Genomic DNA, 24,185 nt, shown 5'->3' on the forward strand with positions numbered 1-24,185 from the left:
CATCTCTTTGTAGATGCGTATCTGTTGTTTTTCTCATCTCACCAGTCCCTTCCCACCACAGAACTCTGCAGAAGTGATATCTAAATTAGAGGAGGTTTGTGTCACTCTGCTCTGATACACTGATGATTTGTGTTGCTTCGACAGACACACGACCTCCTGTTCCCCCCCAAAAGGAGACAGACCCAGTGTGTCACGGGGGATCGGAGGAATCCTTTGTGCTTTGTCCGTCCTCAGAGAGCGACCGGCGATGGCAGGAGGATGTGCCAGGCTCCAGCGGGACTCGGCCCAGAACGGGACAGGGCCAGGTGCCATCTGTTCCGGGAAGGCATGTGTGAGTGTGAGTGTGTGTCTGTGTGTGTATGGGCGTGTTAATCATGCTGACCATCGCCCAAACGCTGTGGCACTGCATCCTCCTACCGACACCTTCGACACCAGAGTGGGCCAGCAAAGTACACAAAGCTCTCCGCTGGTGTCCTTTACTCCAGGGCATCCCTTACCTACTTACCTAATCAATGATTAATGTCCAGGACACCATAAACAAGCTAAGATTGCTATTCTGGTAACACCACAAATCTGTATGTGATTCCTTTTAAATTCGTTATGGTGCATCTTATACACGATTTTAATAGGTTTGCATGTTTCCTGCTTAAGTTTTTTGGCGAAGTGCTATAATTTGATATCTTATTTCTGTTTGTCACCCATCATTCGATATCTCTTCTTGCCACACAGCTGGAAATGAATTTTCTTGCTTAGGGGCACAACAGCAACATATTTTAATAATGTTTTATTTCCATCTGCAGCTTTCGTCTCCAGGTTCAGGTCTGCCACCAACTGCTGTCCTTTGAGGTGTGTTCATTTTAACCGGCAGGTAACTGGGAAGTCCCTGCTGGTAAATCACCAGTTCGTGGAAAAGCACGCAGCTATTTAATGAGGGACTTTTGCTGTAAACACTCAGTCCCAGTGCCTTAAAATGAAAGTAAAACCCAAGCTGGAACTGCATTGTGCAGCAGGAAAGCCCTGTTTTCATTTATCTGAATAGCCCTCTTTGTGCAGCATGTGCCTAAACAGACTCACTCATCTCTGCAAACTGCGCACTGGCTTGCAGCCGCACAGCGACGCTCAGTGATTCTCTGGCATCTGCGTCTGCGAGCTGCTCCCTAAAGCTGTCACCGTGCGGTTTCCTGTCAACACCCCACCCTCTCCAAGCCCCTGGAGGTATTTCTCTGCTCCCCTGGGTTCTGCTCTGCCTCCTGGCCCTGAGTTCAGAGCCTCCCCTCCTACCTCCTCCTCCCTCTCCTCTCCTCTCCTCTCCCTCCTCCTCCCTCTCCTCTCCCTCCAGTCTCTCCTCCTCCTGCATCTCCATCTCTGCTCGGCTCTGCTCTCGGCTCCTCTTCAAGTCACAGCCAGGGACGTGTGAAGCGGCCAATGGGCTGGCGTGCTGCCGCCTGATTGGCTGCTGCCCCGCTGTCATGCCGGAGCTCCTCCCCAGCCCCAGTGCCGCTGCTGCTGCCCACAGTCTGCCTGTTTTCTTGTGACACAGCCTCTGAGCCTCAAATGCTCTGTAGCGACGGGGAGAAATGGGAGCAACCGTCTGAGGGAAGCAGCATCGGCGCTCCTGCCCACACCCTGCGCTTCGCCGGAACAGGATCCACGATGGAGCTCGCGTAAGACGCTTGTTCCTCTGCGGGGGGGGAGAGGCTGAGCATGCAGGGTGGGGGGGGGAGGGGCAGCAATGCAGGGGAGGATGGAGGATTTACGCGTGGCTCCGTGTGACAGGGGTATCTCTGCAGACTGCGTCCCGCGGATAAGGCACTCTGCCGGCCCTAGGGTACGTGGGCGCCGGCGCTGGCGGGCACTGCATACTGCGTGGTCAGCTGATCGGCGAGAGCTGGCACAGTGCAGCAAGGCAGGGAACTTACAGGTGCCCCCCTGTGGCAGATCGCGGCCTCCAGGAGGCGCCCTCTCATCCTTCAGATAACTCTACCAATAATAATATTAATAATCATAATAATGATGATATGAATTGCTGCTGTTGCTATTGCTGTTGTTCAGTAGCCGGCAGGAGCTGGAAGATTTTTCACATGAAACGTTTAATGCCGACATTTTTTAAGCACGGCGATGGGGTTCCACGTGAAAAGTGAATCATAAACTGTATCTTTGAGATTTAATTCATGATGATACTCCTGTAGGTGTGGCAGCCGATGTGTCATGAAGGTTTTAAGGGTTTCAAAAGGGGGTGGGGGGCTGGGGGGCTTGTTAGCCAACCATGTGAGACGTTGGCAGCTAGGTGAGCGTGTGACTGCCAGCTGTCCCAGACTGACGGCGGCTCCTCCGCGGCCCCTTTACATGCCACATATTTCCTCAGTCACATGATCCTGATCACCAGTCCAATGACCAGTCATGGTAAAATGTTACTATTCTCAGCTGTGGGCGGTTTACACGCATGTCAGAGCCTGGACTTCTGTTACCTGTACTTTTCATATGTAAGTATTTGTGTTTCAAATTGTTAGATATCAATGTAAATATTGTATTAATAATAGTGCAACACTGACCATTTCAAGCAGGCAGAAGATGGATGGATGGATGGATGGATGGATGGATGGATGGATGGATGGATGGATGGATTGATTGATGGATATCATGCATGACTGCTAAGATCCTTGTACTGCCTGGTGATAAAACATTCTGTCATTTACATTTACAGTTATTTTTATTTAGCAAATGCTTTTGTCCAAAGCGTAAGCGCAGCTGGGCCGAGCATCCAGTGACTGTCCAGGTACGAGTGCAGGCGGTGCAGGAGCTGGAGCTACACAACATCTACCAATAAAGCAAGAACCTAATCAGACAACTGGCCAATTAGGAGAGAGTGCAGCATTAAGAGCGATCAGGGAACACAGGGCCGATTTTGTCAATAGCAATTTTGAAAAGACCTTTTGATCTTTTCCTTTGTCTTTCCCTGTTGAAGCAGTGAGGTGGTTTAGGGGAGCAGTTTGGGGTCACGCCCCTGGGCTGTAGGGGCTCTGTGGTCTCGTCACCCCAGGTAACCCGAACGGAGGCTGAGGGATGTCACGGACCTCAGCGCGCGTGCGTGTCCGTCAGGCTGCTTGTGCTTCTTGTGGTGACCGATTCCCTGCTCCTGGCTGTTCGGAGCGTAAAAGCAGAAAGCAAGACCTATCATCTTGGGTTGCAACATAAATCGAAATCCCAACGTAACGTGATATTGGAGGGTGGCAGGGACTTAATGCGTTAGACAAGTGAAACTCGCCGTTGGATGGTCAGCATGAACACTGCAAACTTTAATGTTGCATTAATAGAGATAATCATGTGATGTTGCTCAAATTCATTTCAATTACAACATTTGCAGTTGTAAAGCACTTGTGCAAGTTACGACAAGTTTAACTGGTTAATTGTTTGCCTGTGTAGGGGGTTACCCATGATCAAATTCTTGTTTATGAAACTCAGAGAAAAGATTAATGCTGGCTAGTAATACAAGTCATACAAGTCAAACAAGTCACATCGATTGAACTTTTGTTTTTTGGATATACACAGCAATTTTTATAGTTTCTCTTAATTTTATTTTTAGAAATCAATAGAGGAATAAGGCCTCTACGGTACCTCGATACCATTTGAAAGTTGGTAGATGTGTTTGTAGGCATACGTGGGTTTTTGCTGGCTTAAACCTTAAATCACAGCTGGCAAGCTCACGTGAGCGTGCTCTCAGGAAGCAGGGCTCTCATGCGTGTGCAGGGAGGAACCTCGTAGCAGGCTGCTTCTTGGCGGTTTTATGTGTATGTTTCAGGTTGTATTCATTTGGTTAACAAAACAAGGCGTCGCTCTGGGTGATTTATAACAGCTCGGGGTCAGCTGTCTAAGGTAACAGCACTATATATAACTATGAAGTGAAGTGAGAAATGGCAACAGCGTTAGTGAATTTCAGCACGCAGCCATGCCGGGCAGAGAATATATTTCAAGAATCAAGAATTTTTATTGTCATTGTATAGAACAATGAGACAGAGCAGCGCAATGCAATATCAATAAATAAAATACAGGGTGAAATAGGCAGGAAGAAAAATATTGGTATACAGAACGGGAGTCCTAATCCCGAAGATTATTATATATCTATATATCTGCACAGTATGTACGTACTGTACCTACGCTCTGTTATTATATCTCACCTCTTGCTCACAGAGACAAGCCAGGGGCCCAGAGTCCTAATCCCGAAGATTTTTACATATCTGAGTACACTGATCAGCAGTCACTGGGTAACTACCACAGCAAAGGCCTTCATTGAATTAATCATGAACAGCAGAGGTTACCGAGACAGATTTGTTACCTGGTTGCTAGTTATCTAGTAAAAAATGTGTTGTGAAATTTGGGTGCATGTTGTTTTTTTGCTTTTCCAGGCTTACCGCGATCCCTCAGTCCGTTCACTTATGTTAATATGCAGACTGCGACAGTCCTCGCTGATCTGCAGATGCTTAGCTGCTGCTGAGGTCATGCGTTGTTCAGTTGACCAGGTGTCTGTGTTTGTGTCTGGAGGGTTATGGGTTTGAGTCCCGCAGTCAGCAGAGTAATATGCCCAGTGGGCCCTTCGCTAAGGCCCTGAAACGTCACCACCTGGGGCTGCTGAAACTCTGCGACCCAGAACTTTCATTAGTTTGGACAAAAACATTTTCTAAATACATAAAAAGACGTTGTACCCTCTTTTTGTTGATAGGATTGTATTTTGCACAGCCGTCATTGGTGGAGATGAATCACGTGACCACCAGCCCAGAAGCTGTGGACATCATGGGCCTAGTGCCCCCCTCCTAATGGCCTGCCAGGCCGCCATTCATTTACACAAACCGCTTTGGTTTCAAGCAAAAAATAGAGGTGACACCTAGCCAGTGAGCTATTCCTTATGCGAGAGCCGCTCGTCGGGTTCTGCTCAGGTCGACGGTGGGTGTAACAGTGGGAGCACTGGGACGCGTGCGATTCCCCATCAGCGAAAGTAACGTGTTTTAAGCAGGTACGCCAGCTGGGGTCTCGTAACAGTACATGCAAACTAATCAGATGGTAAGAGAAAGAAGGATGGTGGTGATCCCATTAACCTTATTGAAATGTCTGTGTTTGTTGTTAATATGATTAAAAAGGGCTCGGCCATTGCCTGCTTTGGCATTTACCTCAAAGCCTCGAGATAATCACTCACGGCTGGCTTTGTGTAACCCAGCTGGGTAACGATTATAAGGGGCAGCTGAAAATGCAGCTAATTTGTTTGGCGGTTATATTCTTTGGTGTTTTATTGCTGTTCTTTCGTTAGTGTCTTTATCTATGTGATTTTTAACAGTTATACTAGTTAGCGGTGCATAGTTCTGACTATGTTCATTCATTAATATTTTGTAGGTCCACCCAGCTAGTTAACTATTCTTATGCTAAATATGATGTTTGTCAAACCCAATGTAATTTCTTTGGGAAATATAGTGAATGCAGGAATGCTACCTTGTAACCATACTACACACCACATCGTTACAGCCTCGTTACCACCTTCACCTCATGCTCAGGCTAATGCTAATGCTACAGAATCAGTGCAAAACCAGGGTCATGCTCAGGCTAAATGCTAAGTCAGGTACATGCTAAAGACTTAGTGCTCCTTCAGGATAATGCCACACTCACAGTGCAACATCAAGTTCATGCTACAGGCTAAATGCTAAATCAGGTACATGCTAAAGACTTAGTGCTCCTTCAGGATAATGCCACACTCACAGTGCAACATCAAGTTCATGCTACAGGCTAAATGCTAAATCAGGTACATGCTAAAGACTTAGTGCTCCTTCAAGGTAATGCCACACTCACAGTGCAACATCAAGTTCATGCTACAGGCTAAATGCTAAGTCAGGTACATGCTAAAGATTAAGTGGTGTAAGCTGTGGAATCCCAGGGTGGGCCGAGGTCAGGTGACAGGCATCCAGTCATACTGGGCATCCAAACCCTGCTTCCCTGTCCGTAGATCCCTTGTTGGTCTGTCACTGAAGCCAACATGCTGGTCCAGTGTTTTTGTTTCTCATGCAGACCTGAATGAAGTGCCCATAATGTCCTCTTATCTTGGTGTTGCACGAATCTGTTCCGCATCCCAACCAGAGTCTCAGAGTAAGTTACCAGAGTCTTTGGGAACATGAGTGAAGCAGCATTTCAGGAATAAAACGTAGGAAGTTTAAGGTGCTGCCATTGTCGGTGGAGCTCTTATCTGCAGGGTGGGCCGTGGTGGAAAGGGGGGTGGAAAGTGGCCTTCAGGGTGAAGGACAAGGTGACAAGGTACCAAATGGAACAGCAGTGGCCAAGCTGAATGGCTGAATGTGGGACGGCAGGTTCACACTTTTATTGTGACGACTGCAGCCAGGGCTGCTCCGCTCATGAAAAGTGCCGCGTGGTGGAATGTCACTGGCTGTCAAACCCGGGACACCCCAGGTACTGATCCGAGAGCCACGAGGGTCGCTTCTCTTCTTTTTATGTGTTTGCTCTTTAAAGTGGCAGCGTTCAGCTGGACTGCAGATCTTTGTAACAAGACAAATAATTCTCCCCAGCAATGTCGGGTGGGGGGGGGGGCACTCTAGAAGGTACTTTGGAATCCAGAATGAACAAGTGGCCTTGTGGACATGGTGAGACTTAAACACAGTGCGGTGAGGACATTCAGACTCTGCGGCGTTCTCACTGGCAGTGCTTCTCAGTTTGAGCTTTTGTTTCGGTCTCTGTGAATGCAGTTGTTATATATTTTGAAAGTTGTTTTGTAGAATATAAGGCTTCTATTCAAGCAGACCTTCCCTTCTGTTGGCGCACAGTACGCTATTTCACCCGATTCTTTTTAGTGACGTGATTGTCCTCTCTTTTTCGTAGCCAGGTTCCATCCCTGCCAGCTGCAAATCAAATCTGAAGAAAAAAATCCATTTTTAGATAGAAGCCCGAAAGGATCTAGACTTATGCTGTAGTGCTTTTGATGTATCGCCAGGAATGATGTGACCTGTACAGAGAATGCAAAGTACTGGGGTAAACAGAACATCTATCACTGCCGTTGGTGTGGTGGGTAAGAAGAAACTGACACCTGTTAAAATCTGGGCCAGTGTTGTTTCATAAAAGAGATGTTTCTCAGCGTATGTCTGCATGTTGGGCCCAGCAAGCTTCTTAGATTAGACAGGGCAAATATACCAGCCTTATCTGTTGGTGATTGTTAATGACAGCCCTGCAGGGGGCTGCGATCACAATCAGCTACAGGTTCTGGGCTACGTCATATCCTTCCATCCATCCATCCATCCATTTTCTGAAACCAGGGTATATACTGTAACATATATAATATAAAAGAAATATACACCATTAAAGCCATTAATCAGCAGGAATAGTGTTTTGCCCACATGTAATCCACCCTAAAAGCGCTTTTAAATATGAGATTTCCAGAAAATGAAAGAATTGTTATCTTTTGGACTCTAATGCCCTAAGTAGACACATTACTGTATAGCTTTGAGACAGCATTCATAACAGCACCATTTTCTGGAGAAGCAAGCGATTATAGCTGCTTTCCAATCAGTCAAGTGGAAGTGAAGGTAATGAGCTCAGCAGAGGTATTAACCCAGCAAACTGCACACAGGCCATAATCTTCCTGATTAAATAATCTTCCTGTGTGTCCTGTTCCTCATTCCACATGCCCCAGGGATAGCACATATTCTCAGAACACACTGTCTCAATGCTCGGTCAGTACAAAAAGAAAGTGTTCAGTGTGTACTGGCGTGGGATGTACATGTTGTGACCAGGAGAGATCCAAAAGGTCTGTGTTCAGTGTGTACTGGCGTGGGATGTACATGTTGTGACCAGGAGAGATCCAAAAGGGCTGTGTTCAGTGTTTACTGGCGTAGGATGTACATGTTGTGACCAGGAGAGATCCAAAAGGTCTGTGTTCAGTGTGTACTGGCGTGGGATGTACATGTTGTGACCAGGAGAGATCCAAAAGGTCTGTGTTCAGTGTGTACTGGCGTGGGATGTACATGTTGTGACCAGGAGAGATCCAAAAGGTCTGTGTTCAGTGTGTACTGGCGTGGGATGTACATGTTGTGACCAGGAGAGATCCAAAAGGTCTGTGTTCAGTGTGTACTGGCGTGGGATGTACATGTTGTGACCAGGAGAGATCCAAAAGGGCTGTGTTCAGTGTGTACTGGCGTGGGACATACAGTATGTGTTGTGACCAGGAGAGATCCAAAAGGGCTGTGTTCAGTGTTTACTGGCGTGGGACATACAGTATGTGTTGTGACCAGGAGAGATCCAAAAGGTCTGTGTTCATCGTGTACTGGCGTGGGACATACAGTATGTGTTGTGACCAGGAGAGATCCAAAAGGGCTGTGGTCAGCATTCAGAGTGCTGGTGCTGCAGACATGCATCACTGGTAGACAGTGCCGACACGCAGCACCCTACTGGGAGCAGTGGGCTTCTGCAGTTGGAGGTGGCTGCAGACTGACGGTCTGTCAGACTGGTCTCAATTTTGTGCCTCTGCTCACTAATCCTGCCAGCCTGCACCTGACAGACCTACACAGACTCCCTGATCTTCTTCAGCTGCATTTCTACTCTGCACAGATTTGCTGCCTGATCTCCATGGTTGTGTCTTGCTCTGTACAGGCTGTTTCTCTGTACTGCACAGGCTACGTCTCTGTTATACACAGGCCCTGGCTATTCTGTATAGGCTGCCTCTCTGCTATGTGTAGACTGTCTCTGTTCTGCATAGACTGTCTCTGTTCTGTGGCTGTTCTGATCTGTGGCTGTTCTGATCTGTGGCTGTTCTGCACAGGCTGCTTCTCTGTTCTGCGCAGACTCTGTCTCTGTTCTGCACATGCTGCCTCTGTTCTGTGCAGGTTGTGTCTCTGTTCTGCACAGGCTGCTTCTCTGCTCCACACAGGCTATATCTCTGTCTCTGTTTCAGTCCTGAACAGGCTCTGTCAGTGTTCTGCACAAGCCGCTTCTCTGTTCTCTGCAGACCACCTCTCCAGTTCACGCAGTCTCCCCATCTATTCAGCACTGTCTGCCTCTTCAGGCTGCACAGCATGTGTTCTCTGTGGTTCCTTGACTGCCTCTCGCATCTGAATGCGGCCGCTCAGATTCGTCAGCCACCAGCTGATCTGCTTATGTGTTAGTGTGGCCCTTTAAAAATGCCTTTCTTCTTGCTTCTGCAACCCAATCCCAGAATTCCTTGCAACACTCTCTGCAACGCAATGATCCACCAATGGAACAGAGGTCTGGGGGGTTGGGCTGGGTGATGGGAGGAAGAGGGAGTGGGAGTCAGCATCAGAGATTAGCGCGCGGAGCCCTCTTCGACCTTTGTAGTGTAAAACCAGCCTGTGGCTTCTTTCTGAATGTGGCTATGTAGCATTATGAAGCATTAGCATCTGGGTTAGCATTTGGTGCAGAGGGTTAGCATACAGCTGTCATGTGATGCTACACCTTCCCTTTAAAACTGTTCTTTTTGTAGTTAAGCCCAGTTACTTTAACAGGACCACTATTGATGGGTTTATAACTGCGGCAGGCTAACAAAAGACTAATTTCAGCCTGCTTTCTCTACAAATGATATAGCTGCAATATAATCACGATTAACAGAATAGAATCATATCTTAAGGATGATTTTTGCTTTATGCTGAATGGAATACAGCTGCATTAAAACACCCTTAAGTACATGATGCTGCTGTTTCATGTCGGGCCGTTTACGGCAGCCTGTTCGCTGTCGGACCTCGACGGCCTCCTGTCTGTTTCTTTGCTCTTTTTAATGTCTGTCTTCCTCACTCTCTGTCGCCCGCAGGTCCTCTACACACAGATCGCATCTTGATGGGAAGAGGGACTCCCCTGTCACAGTCCCAGCATGGCCAGTGATGGCTCCTGTGCTCCCAGTGCTCCCAGTTCCGTGGTGCCCCAGCCTGATACGCAGCTCCTGATCCCCCCTCTATGTTTGGCCTGTCCCAGCAGGCCAGAGCCCCCCGATTCGGCCAGAGCCCCCCGATTCGGCACGCCAGCTGCGAAAGGTAATGCCCATTCTGCTTTAAATCATCACATGCTGGCGTTTTTTAAATTATCGCAGTTGCTAGTGATCTGGGGTGTGAATGGGGGATGGCCATGTTCAGACAGGCGTTCATGAGGGACAGCTATAGGCAAGTGCCTTTTGGGTCCTCGCACTTCAGTAATGGCCAAATTGCTGGCACCTTTAAGCTCAGAGCTGATGTTTCTCAGCCCAGAGCCTCAGGGCCGAAAGTGAGACATGCTGCATCTAATCACACCACCTCTGTCTCCAGGTGCACTTATAACAAACCTTGGCTGGTGTTCCTGTTCCACTCCTTAACCCAAGGCCCCAGTGAAAGCACTAAAGAATTATCTCAGTGCGTTTCTTATTTCTCCTGTTAATACTTTGGGTGCTGACTGTACCAGCCGGCTCGCACACTCTCCTCTTCCGCCTCTCCCTTACTTCTGCCTGCCTCCAGCTGCCCACACAGACACAAACTCACATTCATTCTTCTTCTCCCATGGTGTCTGTTTCACCAGGTGCCTACAGAAATTTACCGCTTCACACCAGCCGTGCATCCTGCCCAGACACCCATCTACCACGTGATCCACGTTGCCAGGGCTCCCCTCGATGGACGGGCAGCAGAAGTCGCCCGACAGCAGCAGTGAGGCTTGCACCGTGCTGGAGAATGTTGCCGCGGCGATTGCCAGGCAGCCCCTGTCCTGCCCCAACCATGAGGACAGGGTAAGAGTCTGCTCACCCCTGGCTTCCCCAGAGTGCTGCAGATGCTGATCTTTACCGCCCAGTTCTGACTGGCCGTGTGTGACGTGGTGCTAGGTGCCGTCGTTCTGGTGTCCTCCATGTGAGACGGAGTTATGTCAAGAATGCACCTCCAGCGAGCATTCTGAGCATTCCACCATCCCACTGAAAGACGCCATGGACCAGAGCAAGACCACTCTTCAGGAGCAGCTCGGGGCCGTCAGGACAAGGTGAGCCCCCTTCACCTATGCCCCCCCCTCCTCCCTGGAGCTTCCAGCAGAAGGTCATCACCCAGTGCCAGCAGAACCCAAACACGGACAGTAAGGAAAGGGCTGGTGGTTTTAGGCTAGACAGGAGATGCTACAGCCCATAACATGTTCCCTGCATGAACAATCCTCTCCTGCAAAATCACAGTGGATACAACTATTAAGCACAAACACATCGAGCATTTTTAGTCATTTAATAATTTTCTGTTTGAAAATCAGGTTAATTTGACAGTTCCTAACTGGACTTTTGCAAAAGCAGGACAATAACCCTGCCAGTTGCACACACACACAGATGTATGATGTAAAACGCATTAAAATGGGCAGCGTGGTAGGCCAGAGTCCCACGGGAGACCTTGCCGCATGTGTGTCCAGGCTCCCGGAGATAGACTCTGCCTTGCGGGTCCTAATGGACTTTCAGCAGCAGCTCACCACCCAGAAGGCCTCCATAGAAGAGGACATCCATTCCACCTTCGAGGACATACAGAAGACACTGAATGTGCGCAAGAGTGTTCTGCTTATGGAGCTGGAGGTGACATATGGGCTCAAGCAGAAGGTGACGTTCATTTGTGTAGCTCTGGGAGTGTCACGTGTGGTTGAGGGGAGCAGGGGGCTCCTTCTGTGTGTGGATTGTACACATGTTAGTTGTTGGGTGTATGACACTAGGGGGCAGTCTCTGTGCATGTTTCAGGTGTTGCAAGCCCAGGTAAGCAACCTGCTGCATGACCAGGAAGAAATTCACAGCAGCTGCAGCTTCACGGAGAAGGCACTGGAAGAGGGATCCGAGGATGAGAAGTTGCTGGTCATGAAGGAGATGCCTAAGCGCCTGGGTGAGCTGACGAGCCAGGAGTTCCCACTGCAGCCCCGGGAGAATGACCAGCTGGACTTCCACGTGGAGACCGAGGGCCTGAAGAAGTCGATCCACAACCTGGGCACCATCGTAACTACAAACGCAGTGGCGTACGAGACGGAAGCCAGTGGTGAGGGTCTACGGCAGTGTGTGGTGGGCCAGTCTAACTCTGTCACCATCACCACCAGGGACAAAGACGGAGAGCCCTGCAGGAGCGGCAACGCTAACCTGACGGCGGAGATCTTCACCCCTGACGGCAGCGTGGCCGATGGGGAAATTCTGGACAATAAAAATGGCACATATGACTTCCTCTACACAGTGCCCAAGGAGGGAAACTTCACTCTCTCCTTGCGCCTCTATGACCAGCACATCAAGGGCAGCCCTTTCAAGCTGATGGTGATCAAATCTGCCGATGTCTCTCCATCTGGAGACGGGGCAAAAAAACGGGTCAAATCCCCCGGCAGCGGCCATATCAAGCAGAGGGCAGTCAAGAGGCCAGCTAGTATGTTCAGCACGAGCAGGAAGAAGGAGAACCCAATTGAAGATGACATGATCTTCAGAATCGGTTGGTGGCTTCTGTAGATCTCTTGAGCCGCCCATCTTTAGGCTGAGTCCATTTTTATGCTGGGTGTATAACTTAAGAGAAACTGAAAGGGAAAAGTCATTTTCTTGACTTGAAGTTAACTTGAGAGTTAACAGTGACAGCCAATAGTTCACGGTGTTTGCCTTGCAGGTACAAAGGGACGGAATAAAGGGGAGTTTACTAACCTTCAGGGTGTCGCTGCATCTCCCACTGGCAATATATTGATAGCAGATAGTAACAATCAGTGTGTGCAGGTAAGCCAGATCCGCTCGCAACTCATAAAAACTGAATTACCGACATGGTGACATTACATTGAGACACTCTATATGATATTTTCAGCAAATACACTGACTCAGTGTTTCCCAGTCCGGTCCTCGAGGACCCAATGAAAGAATCGGTAGGGAACTGGGAGGGAGCAAAAATGTGAACTGTCTAGCGGGAAGCTCAAAGGGCGCAAAAACATGAACCATCTGTGGGTTTCCGAGGACCAGGCTGGGAAACACTGCACTAACTTGGTAACCTGATTCTCAACTCATAACAAGACAAGTGCCGCTAAGTCCTGGATTTGTTTCTTGAAGATCTTCTCCAATGACGGGCAGTTCATTAACCGCTTTGGAGTTCGAGGACGGTCACCGGGGCAACTGCAGCGACCCACGGGGGTTTCTGTCCACCCCAACGGAGACATCATCATCGCTGACTATGACAACAAGTGGGTCAGCATCTTCTCCAGTGACGGGAAGTTCAAGGTGAGCAAGGGTAGGACAGACAGTAGATGGGTTCCACCTGACTTATGAAGAGCTTTTCTGGATCTGCAGACTTACAGCATGCTCAGGTGGTCTGTACATTTCATACACTCTCTGACCCTCTCAGAAGGCAAACACTGGTGTCACCTGTTGGCGGTTTCTCTGCTTCACCAGACAAAGATTGGCCATGGAAAGTTAATGGGACCCAAAGGTGTATCAGTGGATAAGAACGGTAACCTCATCGTGGTGGACAACAAGGCCTGCTCCGTCTTCATCTTCCACCCCACTGGCAAGCTGGTCACCAAGTTTGGTAGCCGTGGTAACGGAGACAAGCAGTTTGCAGGTACATGTGACAGTAATTTGTACACGTGAGCACATAACCCCCATTTTAGCTAAAGCCCAGCACTAAGAAGGGGATCCTCCATTTACACTGTGTTTAGACACATCTCCTGACCCTGTGAAACACAGGCCCATTGATTTTCTGCTAGCACATTCAGTGTTTCCAGTTCCATGAGCAGCTTAAATCTGAATGATATATATCTGAAGAATACGGAGGTGAAATATTAAGTGCCAGGAAGGGCAGTATATCGCTGACGATTCCGAGAAGCAGAAGCCGGCTGGGCTAGACTCATTCTTCAGCAGCGTTTGGAAAACTGATATTACACACACATAGTATGTTTATATGTACAGTACTGTGCAAAAGTCTTGTCAAAGGAAATGTTTAAAGCTATTTATCTGGGCAGTACGTATATCTTTTTGGATGAACGCCGCTTCAGTTCCTAAACCCTTCTTCAGGGGAACCCCAGCCATTCCACGTATTTCTTAAATTTCACCACCAGCATGCTTAATTAATTATTTTAATTACTTAAAAAAGCTTGATGAGTTTTTGCTTAGCCATATGAGGTATGCAAATAGTTGAGTCAAAAAATGTACTGGATGATTTCTGCAAATCCTGGGATGATGCTTTGAGGAAGGTTTGGAAAAGGCGACGTAGACAAACTGATACAGACATTATAGTTTTACACCAAAATGAAGATCAGGTAATTTTCTATAACTGCCTAAGAGTTTTGCACAGTACTGTGTGTGTATGTGTGTCAGTGTGTGTCAGTGAGTGTGTGTGTGTCAGAGTGTGTGTGTGTGTGTCAGTGTGTGTGTGTGTTTGTGTGTGTGTCAGTGTATGTGTGTGTGTCAGAGTGTGTGTGTTTGTGTGTGTGTCAGTGTGTGTGTGTGTCAGTGTATGTGTGTGTGTTTGTGTGTGTCAGTGTATGTGTGTGTGTGTGTGTGTTTGTGTGTGTGTCAGTGTGTGTGTTTGTGTGTGTGTCAGTGTGTGTCAGTGTATGTGTGTGTCTGTGTGTGTCAGTGTATGTGTGTGTGTGTGTGTGTCAGTGTGTTTGTGTGTGTCAGTGTATGTGTGTGTCAGTGTGTGTGTGTGTCAGTGCATGTGTGTGTGTATGTGTGTGTGTGTGTGTGTATAAACAGAACATAAATTTTATGTAATATATAAGCAAACAGCTTCCTTTTTGCTGTCCTTATTTGCAGGTCCCCACTTTGCAGCCGTGAACAACAATAATGAAATAATAATTACGGATTTTCATAATCACTCTGTGAAGGTATGTAACACATTAACATCAGCAGCAGGGATCCGACACTCATATGTTAATGTTTTAATAAACACCTCAGATGGCTGCTTGTTTAACGACATTCACAATAAAATCTATCTGGCTAAAGATGCAGAGGCAATTTTTGGGGAAAATGTACATAATCTGATAATTGGTAAGGATGATTGGCCATTGTTTTTTTGGCATATGGCTAAATAACTGCATTCCACTTCCCTGTCTTAAGCAGTTTCGCAGGGGCTTTAATATTTCATGCGTGCAGGTTTTCAATTCAGAGGGAGAGTTCCTTCTGAAATTCGGGTCCAATGGGGAGGGGAACGGGCAGTTTAACGCCCCAACAGGGGTGGCTGTGGACAACAACGGCAACATCATCGTGGCCGACTGGGGGAACAGCCGAATCCAGGTACGCGCTTCATGTGGGACGTGGCCTCGCAGAGACAAGCTTCGGAGCTGAGTCAAAGCTGACCCTGTGTCTGAGGTGTAAAGCAGCACTTCACTGCTGATCACTGCACACAGAAGGCCTCTTATCTGCCATGAGTGGCTCATTTGTGGTCTTGGTAGAGTGACTGGGGGGGGGTTACACTAACCTGATTTTCTTCTGCCCTTGTAGGTTTTTGACAGCAGTGGTTCTTTCCTGTCTTACATCAATACGTCCGCAGAGCCCCTCTACGGGCCGCAGGGCCTGGCACTCACCTCTGACGGCCATGTTGTGGTAGCAGATTCCGGAAACCACTGCTACAAAGTGTACCGCTACTTACAGTGACCTGCAGCTTTGCCGGACCCTGGACAGGCAGCCACACTCACATGTCCTTGCACACACTAGGCCACGTTGCTCTAATAAACGCCGCACTGGAGTCACCAGAGTTCCGCACCACCAGAAACGTCATGTGACTGTGGCCTTGCTTGTCACCCTCTGGATCCTCCGCTGCAGTGAGAGGCGTTTCCCATAATCCCATGCTTGTCCCCAGTGTCTCTCACTTCAGACAGCATCCAAATGTCGTGCCAAGAAACTAGCAGGACCTTCTAAGACAAACAAACGCCGTCAAGGTCTTCTCTGAACTGCCGTCTACAGATGATAGATAATCCAGGACAGTAGATAACTTCTCTGTACATTCAAACCCCTGTGCTCTTGATTTTCAGTGTTTAGTTCCCTTAATATTTCTTCGTGGATGAGAACTGCCTGTTATTGGTTTCATGACCAATTTCATTTAGCAATTTTCCTTCTTTGCTACGTAAACAATTGACCTACAAGTGAAACCGACGCCAGTGTTTGGCCCAGTCCAGGCCGGGGGCCAAAAGGTGCCGCATGGCAGTTTGTGACCATTTTGCTAAACTCGATACTAATCATTCTCACTTTATTTAGATGAAGGCTAGTATGAAAAAAGTCAAATGCAGATATGATTATATTTATGAAAATTGACATTTATAGATTGATCTTTCAATTTGGGGGAAAACGTTAAAATGAGAGATCTGCCTCTGAAACCTTGCATTTCGCAGACAAACAGCCACAGTTATCATTCGGCTATTTCCAGTAAAATGGTTCCTGATCTCCCCCTGCAGTGAGGTATGAAATATGAATGTGTGAATCTCACAGCTCTCCAAATGTGACAGGATATTTCTGAAGCATTAACATGCACTGTTATGGTTATTGTAGAGTTGTGTATTCCATACAGCTACTGAGAGCTGCTACACGCTTAGATCCAGGAAGGAGTGTAATGCATCACCAAACAGCCATCTGTTGATGTGTTTGCTGACTATTTCCTGTTGGATTACAAGGTCAGTCACCTTGAATAACTAGCTACTATTTAGTAGGTTTCGGGGGCCCAAACACTTTTCCCAAAAAGAGGTACTTTATAGATAATACTGTGAGTTATACAATGCAGCTCAGTGTATGTGTAATAGAGTGTCTGAAGACAGCCTGCAGTTCTGAAACTTTGTAAACTGGTATTTGCTGGAAGTCTAAGGTTAAACAGCAAACTTAGATGTTGGATAATGAATATAGTTTATTTTACTTTGCCTTTGGTTTAAGACGAAGGATCACTGACCATTTAAAGGTTGAGTTGATGACTCAATAAATATTTTAATGAATCCAAAGCCATCGATCATGGTCGTTACAGCTTTCTTTAATGGTCCTGTACTGAACATAAGTATGCTTGCTGTTATCGCAGCTTTGAACAGGACATAGAGGAATGCATTTTGTGTGCTGTAATTAATTACTACATCAGTGAACAATATCCTTAAGGACAGCTAATGCATATCTTGGTTCTGGGAATGAGGGTCATTTATCTTGTTCTTTACAAAACATGTTTTATTTAAGAAATAACTACTTGTTTTACTAATTTTTTATTATTTAAATTCCTGTGTGTATATGATGCCAAATGTATGACTGTGCCCATATTATATTTTGTTTTCAAGATGTATGTTCATATTGTTAGTTATAGCAAGCTTTGAAATACCGTCGCTATAAGAAAATGCACATATTTTATATAATTTAATTAGTGCACAATGTCTCTGAAACCATGTACATTCTGTGTGGAACGCTGCACATGTTTTACATTCATTGGAAGCAGCTCTGATAGCTGCATCTCACAAATTCCAGCATTTGAAAGTTTACTGATAATGTTTAATTTATTGCCTACAATTTTTCGTGCTGATATATGCGCATGTTTGAATTTTGCTGAATCTCTGCTGTACTTCCTGTTGAAATTAATCTAGTTCAAAATGTAGGCTGATGCATTTTCATTACTGGCCCTAATTTAATCATATTTGATGACTTCTGTTTATTTACCGAGCTCAGCCAATAAAGAAAAGCATTCTTTGATTTTCTTATGTTGTGTTTTGACCAGCTGTTATGATTCTGGGTACAGGTCCTTATCCTGACTTTGCGTTTCGGTCACTGTTAGTAATATGCTGCAATTCCTTAACTGTTGTGCTCAGCTTCATACAAGTAAATGTGTGTTTTAATGCAACCACACGCAGGTCAGCCTCCTGTCAGCAGGCTGAACAGACCTGCCTCTAAAAGTGCTGCCTGTCGCACCCCAGCAGGACACCACGATCTCGTGGTCTTTCTCCATCACTGGTTTGAGGTTCTCCATCGACAGGTTCATGTGGAAGCCTGGTGGGAGCAGCTACTCTTCAGGGTTTGAGACCCTCTCCCTGGTCCACAAGGACCCCGGCTGAGCCCTTGGGATGATCGTGTGAGGAATTTTGGGGCAGGAACTGTGAGCCTGTCTGGAAGTCTTCATTTATACACTCTTGTGTTTACAGTCCTTCCACTCTGCAACTGCTTAGCCTGCTCAGAGCTTGGAGGGCGTTTTTACTGAAGTTCACTTTAAATGTGTTTGTTCTGATAAATCTACATCTCAAGGCACAGTGCAGTGGGACATACCTCAGTTTTGCAGTTATCTCCTCAGTGTCCTTCACTCTGCATGGTGGTGACTCACAGCCAGTCAAAGCCGCTTTGATAGTGGTGGATTCATGCCTAGTTCTGATGGATTAAAAGTCAAACCGGACGTGGGGCTTTTCCTTTCAGATTTTAGCCTTTTGAATGATAAAAATGTGATCGGCTGAGCATCGGCCTGCAAAGCCAGCTGCCCTTTGGGAGTGAAGATGAAGACGTGCTCATGATACTGGAGGATAAGCGATTTAGCCACTCATTTATTCTGCATTTCTGAGATGTCAAATGTGTCCCGGCTGATGGACGTTCTTGTGAACATTAGAACGAGTGTCCTGAGTCCTGGATGTTCTGATGGTTTAATCTAAACAAATGGGGAGTAAATAACAGCTTTCTAATGGCTTGGCCTTTGAAATAGCGTTTGCCGCGCACATTGCAAACGAGCCTTCCCACCGAGCGGTGATACGGTACAGATTTATAATGTCGATGCACACAGAGCAGAGAGACGTCAGCAGCATCCCAGGCAAACACAGCAGGGAAGCGAGTCTTCTGGCTCTGTAACACAAGCAAGGTCCTCTGGGAATCTCACTGGGACACGCGATATAAAGCCAATTGATTGATAGATGGATCGATGGTTTCTTTTTTGATTTGTATTTGTGTCTAAAATTAAAATCTATTTCAATTCAATCCACATCATTTCCACTTAATCACTAATTAAGAGGATAACAGGCATCAGTGAGTTACAGGACTATCACACAATAATTAATAATAAGGAAAGACCAACAGCCAATGTTCAACACAGTCTGGTCCTAATTTTTTGGACCTGGCTTCCAGATGGCCACTGTCTGCCCACGGACAGAATCGGGATGCTGGCTTGGAGCAAATTAAACCAAGCGGCGGGTCCAGCCACAAAGGACTGCAGCAAAGCAGATTAGGAAATTATGGATGAGCTCATGCAGAGACCCCCACCTGCTGCCACCTTGTGGCCTCAATGAAGAAGTGCGGCGGTGAGATCTGCAGACATGCTTCTTAAAGGATCTACACAAAGGATCGATGCAGACTGACAGCCATAAACCATAGACCCGTGAACCGCTCTCTCTGGGGGGGGGGGGGGGGGGGCTGCATAGGGATCCTATACCATTCCTGTGCACATATAACAGTCACACACTACAGGCAAATTACAGGTGTCAGTTAGCCTGACTATGTATTTGGAAACAAAAAACAATAGCACCCCCACTTGAGCCACCATGCTGCACACCCTCAGCATCACCCTCACTTCCTAACAGCATTTCAACATTTTGTGAAATTGTACATATTTCCTCATTATTCTATTTAAAAATATGTGTATGTGCTGTCTTATACCTCAGTGTGTTTGTTTATGAACACTGTACGTGCCTCACTGCTCAGTGCACAAGAATTTCCCCTGGGATCAATCAAATTTAATTTTATTCTTGCATAATCTGTTTCATCCATCATCCATCCATCCATCACCACCCGCTTGTCCGGAATCCGGGTCGCAGGGATAGCAACCTCAGGAGAGATACCCGGACCTCCCTCTCCCCAGCCACCTCTACCAGCTCTTTCGGTGGGATGCCGAGCTGTTCCCCGGCCAACCGAGAGATATAATCCCTCCAGCGTGTCCTGAGTTTGCCCCGGAGCCTCTCCGGGTAACCGCATCCATGCCAGTCATCCACGCCAGGTGTCCAAACCACCGCAACTGGCTTCTTTCGACGTGGAGAAGCAGTGGTTTTACTCTGAGACTCTCTTGGATATCCAAACTTCTCACCCTATCTCTAAGGGAGAGCCTAGACACCCTGCGGAGAAACCTCATTTCGGCCGCCTGTATCCTCGATCTCATTCTTTCGGTCTCTACCCACAGCTCATGATCATAGGTGAGGGTAGAAACAGAGATGGACCAGTAGATTGAGAGCTTTGCTTTCAGGTTCAGTTTATTTTTGGCCATGACGAACCAGTTAAGTGCCTGCAAAACTGCAGACTCCGCTCCGATCCGTCTATCCAGCTCTCGATCTCCCCTACCCTCACTCGTGAACAAGACCGTGAGATACTTGAACTCCTCCACTTAAGGCAGTACCCCCTCCCTGACCTGAAGAGGGCAATTCACTCGTTTCCAGCTGAGCACCATGATCTCGGACTTGGAGTTGCTGACCCTCATCCCCGTCTCTTCACACTCGGCTGTGAACCGCCCCAGAGGACACTGGAGATCCACAGCAGATGAAGCCAACCGGACGACATCATCCGCAAAAAAAACGGCTGCACCCCGGTCTGCCAATCCGGCGGCACTGTCCCTGACCGTCACGCGCTGTTGCGAAGGCGTGTCAGCCACGACAGCCCCACAACATCCAGAGCCTTCAGGCACTCCGGGCGGATCTCGTCCACCCCGGTGTCCGGCCCCCACGGAGCTCTGTAACCACCCTGGCCACCTCAGCCCCAGTGAGGGGCAAATCCTCTCCAGCCTCCTCGGGCTCCGTGCCCTCTGTCTCGAAGGTGGTGAGCGTAGATGTATCAGAGGCAGGGGTGAGGAGGTCCTCAAAGTATTCCTTCCACCTCCGAGTGATGTCCTCAGGTGAGGTCAACAGCACCTCTTCCCCACTATAAATAGCAGGAACCAGGAGCTGCTTCCTCTTCCTGATATTTCGGACGGTTTGCCACGACCTTTTTGAGGTTAAACGGAAAGTCACTTTCCATGGCCTCACCAAACTCCTCCCTCGCGCGGTTTTTGTTCTGCATGCAGCTGAGCCGCGTTCCGCCTGGCCTGCCGGTACCCGTCAGCTGCCTCCGGAGACCCCCGGGCTAATAATTCCCGGTAGGCCTCCTTCTACAGCTCGACAGGCCCCCTCACCTCTGGTGTCCACCATCAGCTATGGGGGTTTCCACCACGACTTTGTCCATTCAGACTCAATGTCCCCAGCCTCCCCCAGTACACAGTTTGTATTCTGCCAGGAGGTGCGAGTCAAAGCTCCAGCGAACAGGAGCCTCTGCCAGACGTTCCCAGCAGACCCTCACTACGCTCTTGGACATACCAGGTCTTTCCTCCTGCCACCTGAGCCAACTCACCACCAGGTGGTGATCAGTTGACAGCTCTGCCCCTCTCTTCACCCGAGTGTCCAAGACAAAAGGCCGCAGATCAGCTGATACGATTATAAACTCGATCATCGACCTGTAGCCCCGGGCATGTTCGTACCATGTCCACTTATGGACACCCTTATGCTCGAACACGGTGATTGTCACGGACAAGCCATGCATTGCACAGAAGTCCAACAACCGAACGCCACTCGGGTGTTTCACGGTTGTTAAAGACAGGGGCTGTCCTTCATTCAGGCGCTGGCCTGTATGATCACGGTTAACTGCATTATTACAGGTGTAATACAACGGCAGATGTATTGCATTAACACCACCAGCAGACGCCGGTGTTTCCACCGCGGAACAATGCTCCCTGCCCCCCTACCAGCGCTGCTGATTCTCCCACAGATGCTGGCCTACTGTGGGTCTGCTGGCCAGGGCGTGTGCTGACAGAGAGAGGGTATCGATCCATTTGCGAGGGACGTCAGGCATTTCTCTGCTCTGTCAAAATGTGGACGGAAGCCAAAAGCAATGCTTCAATATCGAACCACAGAGGTATTTTAGTGAGAATAGGGGTGAGGGGGTGCAGGGAGACTTTCCGCTGAACTGGTCGACCCTAGTTATGGTGCTACAGTTTGCCGTGGGTCGGATACCAAAGGGGGGAGGCTGGAGATGGTGACGTGTAGCCGGGGGGGGCAGCATCAGCACTGCCATGCTCCAGCAAGCATCAGGCGAGCCGTCGGGTGTCTCGCTCTACTTCACCGGTCCGAACCGACGGCTGTGTGTTCCACGCACCAATATCAGTATGAATAATCAGAACCAGAATTCACACGTATTGGACAGCTACACCTACATGTACTGGAATTTGTCTGGGCGGTAAATGAGGCTCCGCCCCCCCCCCCCCCCCCCCCCCCACGTACCTCCCCAGATTATTTCCTTTGTAAAAGTAAAAAAAAAGAGGGAGAAGGTTGGAGACTCCTGAGGTACAGAGATCATTTCAGAACCTCATCTTTCCTTTGCTGTTCTTAGCTTGGTCCATGTACACGTGAAATTTAACAAATAATCTGAATTGTGTTAAAGGCAATATTACACAGAAAAATAGCAAATGATTCCTAGCGTTTTTTTATGATGGAATATTACATGTTAATATCCAGCAAACCTTTGACTGGTCATCCAGTTAAATTCTCTTAATATACAGTCATATGGACACCCTCAGTCTGCAGCATGATTTACTCTATTTCCACAAAAAAAGATAACAGTGGTATGTCTTTCATTTCCTAGGAACATCTGAGTACTGGGGTATTAACATAATATCACTAATATAACAAAGATTTTTAGTGAAGCAGTATTTAGTTGCATGAAATTAAATCAAATGTGGAAAAATTGGCTGTGGAAAAATTTGGGTACACTTGTAATGTTGCTGATTTGAATACATGTAACTGCTCAATACTGATTACTTGTCACACCAAATTGGTTGGATTAGCTCGTTAAGCCTTGAACTCCACAGACAGGTGTGTCCAATCAGGAGAAAAGGAATTTAAGGCGGCCAAATGCAAGTTGTGTTTTTCTTTGACTCTCCTCTGAGGAGTAACAGCATAGGATTCTCAAAGCAGCTCTCAAAAGAGCTGAAGACGAAGATTTCCGTGGTTTAGGGGAAGGTTACAAAAAGCTCTCAGAGGTTTAAACTGTCAGTTTCAGCTGTAAGGGATGTAATCAGGAAGTGGGAGGCCAGGGGCACAGTTGCTGTTAAACCCAGGTCTGGCAGGCCAAGAATAACACAGGTGGCATATGTGGAGGATTGTGAGAATGGTTAGAGACAAACCGCAGATCACCTCCAAAGACCTGCAAGAACATCTTGCTGCAGATGGTGTATCTGTACATCAGGGCTTTGCGCAAAGAACATCTGAATGGCTGGGTGCTGAGAAAGAAGCCCTTTCTGCACTCAACCACAAAGTCGTTTGTATGCAAAAGCTCATTTAGACAAGTCAGATTCATTTAGGAACAAAGTGCTTTGGACTGATCAGATGAAAAATTGAGTTATTTGGTCATAACAAAAAGCTCTTTGCATGCCAGAAGAAGAAGAACACTGCAATTCAAGAAAAACACCTGCCACCTACTGCCAAATGTGGTGGAGGTTCCATCATTCTGTGGGGCTGTGTGGCTAGTTCAGGGACTGGGGCCTTTGTTAAAGTCCAGGGTCGGATGAATTCAACCCAATATCAACAAATTCTTCAGGACAATATTCAAGCATCAGTCACGAAGTTGAAGTTACATAGGGGTTGGATATTCCAAGAAGACAATGACCCAAAACACAGTTCGAAATCTACAAATTATCTTAAATGCCAGTAACAGAATGCTCCGGAATCTGACATGTCTTCATCATGGTGTACACATCTGACACATCTTCATCACTCCATCTTTGGAGAAAAGTCCTTTTCCTTTTTGAAGTCTCATTAAAATTTGCTCTTTTCACCAGAATGCCTCGGCGTAAGTCAGCCATGCAGACAAGCAACACTGTGACATGTACAGCAGAGTCAGTCTTTATTAAGAAATCTTGATGGAGTGGCTTTAGATTTTTAAATGAACACAGATTTACTGCGGAATAATTAGTGACCAATGTTGTATTTTGGCTTTATTATTGTAAGATCAGAATTTAATACATGCAGATCAGTGTCAAGTTCAATCCCTGGCTTACACTGACAAAGTGACAAAACTGGAATTCAGTTTGAACTAGAGAGAAATGAGCTGCTTTATCGCCCCCTGCTGTTGTGGGGCCGAATCTCGCCGTGTTAAATGGCAGCTTTTCGTCATATTTTGAAGATAATTCGGGTTAATCTGCTGCAGACAGAGGAGAGGATTATTATTCAGGGGGTTGCGGATCAAGAGCTCTGCATCT

General features: G+C 47.4%; 1 protein-coding gene across 2 annotated transcripts; it reads left to right on the top strand.

The window, feature by feature from the left end:
* Nucleotides 1–1,369: 1,369 nt before the first annotated feature.
* On the top strand, nt 1,370–17,635 carry LOC125704475 (tripartite motif-containing protein 2-like). 2 transcript variants are annotated; one of them, XM_048970053.1, is made up of 12 exons: nt 1,377–1,664; nt 9,806–10,025; nt 10,540–10,744; nt 10,838–10,989; nt 11,398–11,578; nt 11,714–12,437; nt 12,606–12,709; nt 13,034–13,201; nt 13,373–13,541; nt 14,738–14,808; nt 15,077–15,217; nt 15,425–17,635. In XM_048970053.1, the coding sequence occupies exons 3-12, from the start codon at nt 10,631–10,633 to the stop codon at nt 15,575–15,577; spliced, it is 1,977 nt and encodes a 658-aa protein (XP_048826010.1). In that variant the 5' UTR covers nt 1,377–1,664; nt 9,806–10,025; nt 10,540–10,630; the 3' UTR covers nt 15,578–17,635. The 2 variants fall into 2 exon arrangements, with proteins under 2 accessions (XP_048826008.1, XP_048826010.1); XM_048970051.1 differs by having other exon boundaries at nt 1,370–1,664; nt 11,398–12,437.
* Nucleotides 17,636–24,185: the final 6,550 nt, after the last annotated feature.

The sequence above is a fragment of the Brienomyrus brachyistius genome, chromosome 12 (genome assembly GCF_023856365.1).
Source record: "Brienomyrus brachyistius isolate T26 chromosome 12, BBRACH_0.4, whole genome shotgun sequence".
In the NCBI taxonomy this organism is placed as follows: Eukaryota; Metazoa; Chordata; class Actinopteri; order Osteoglossiformes; family Mormyridae; genus Brienomyrus; species Brienomyrus brachyistius.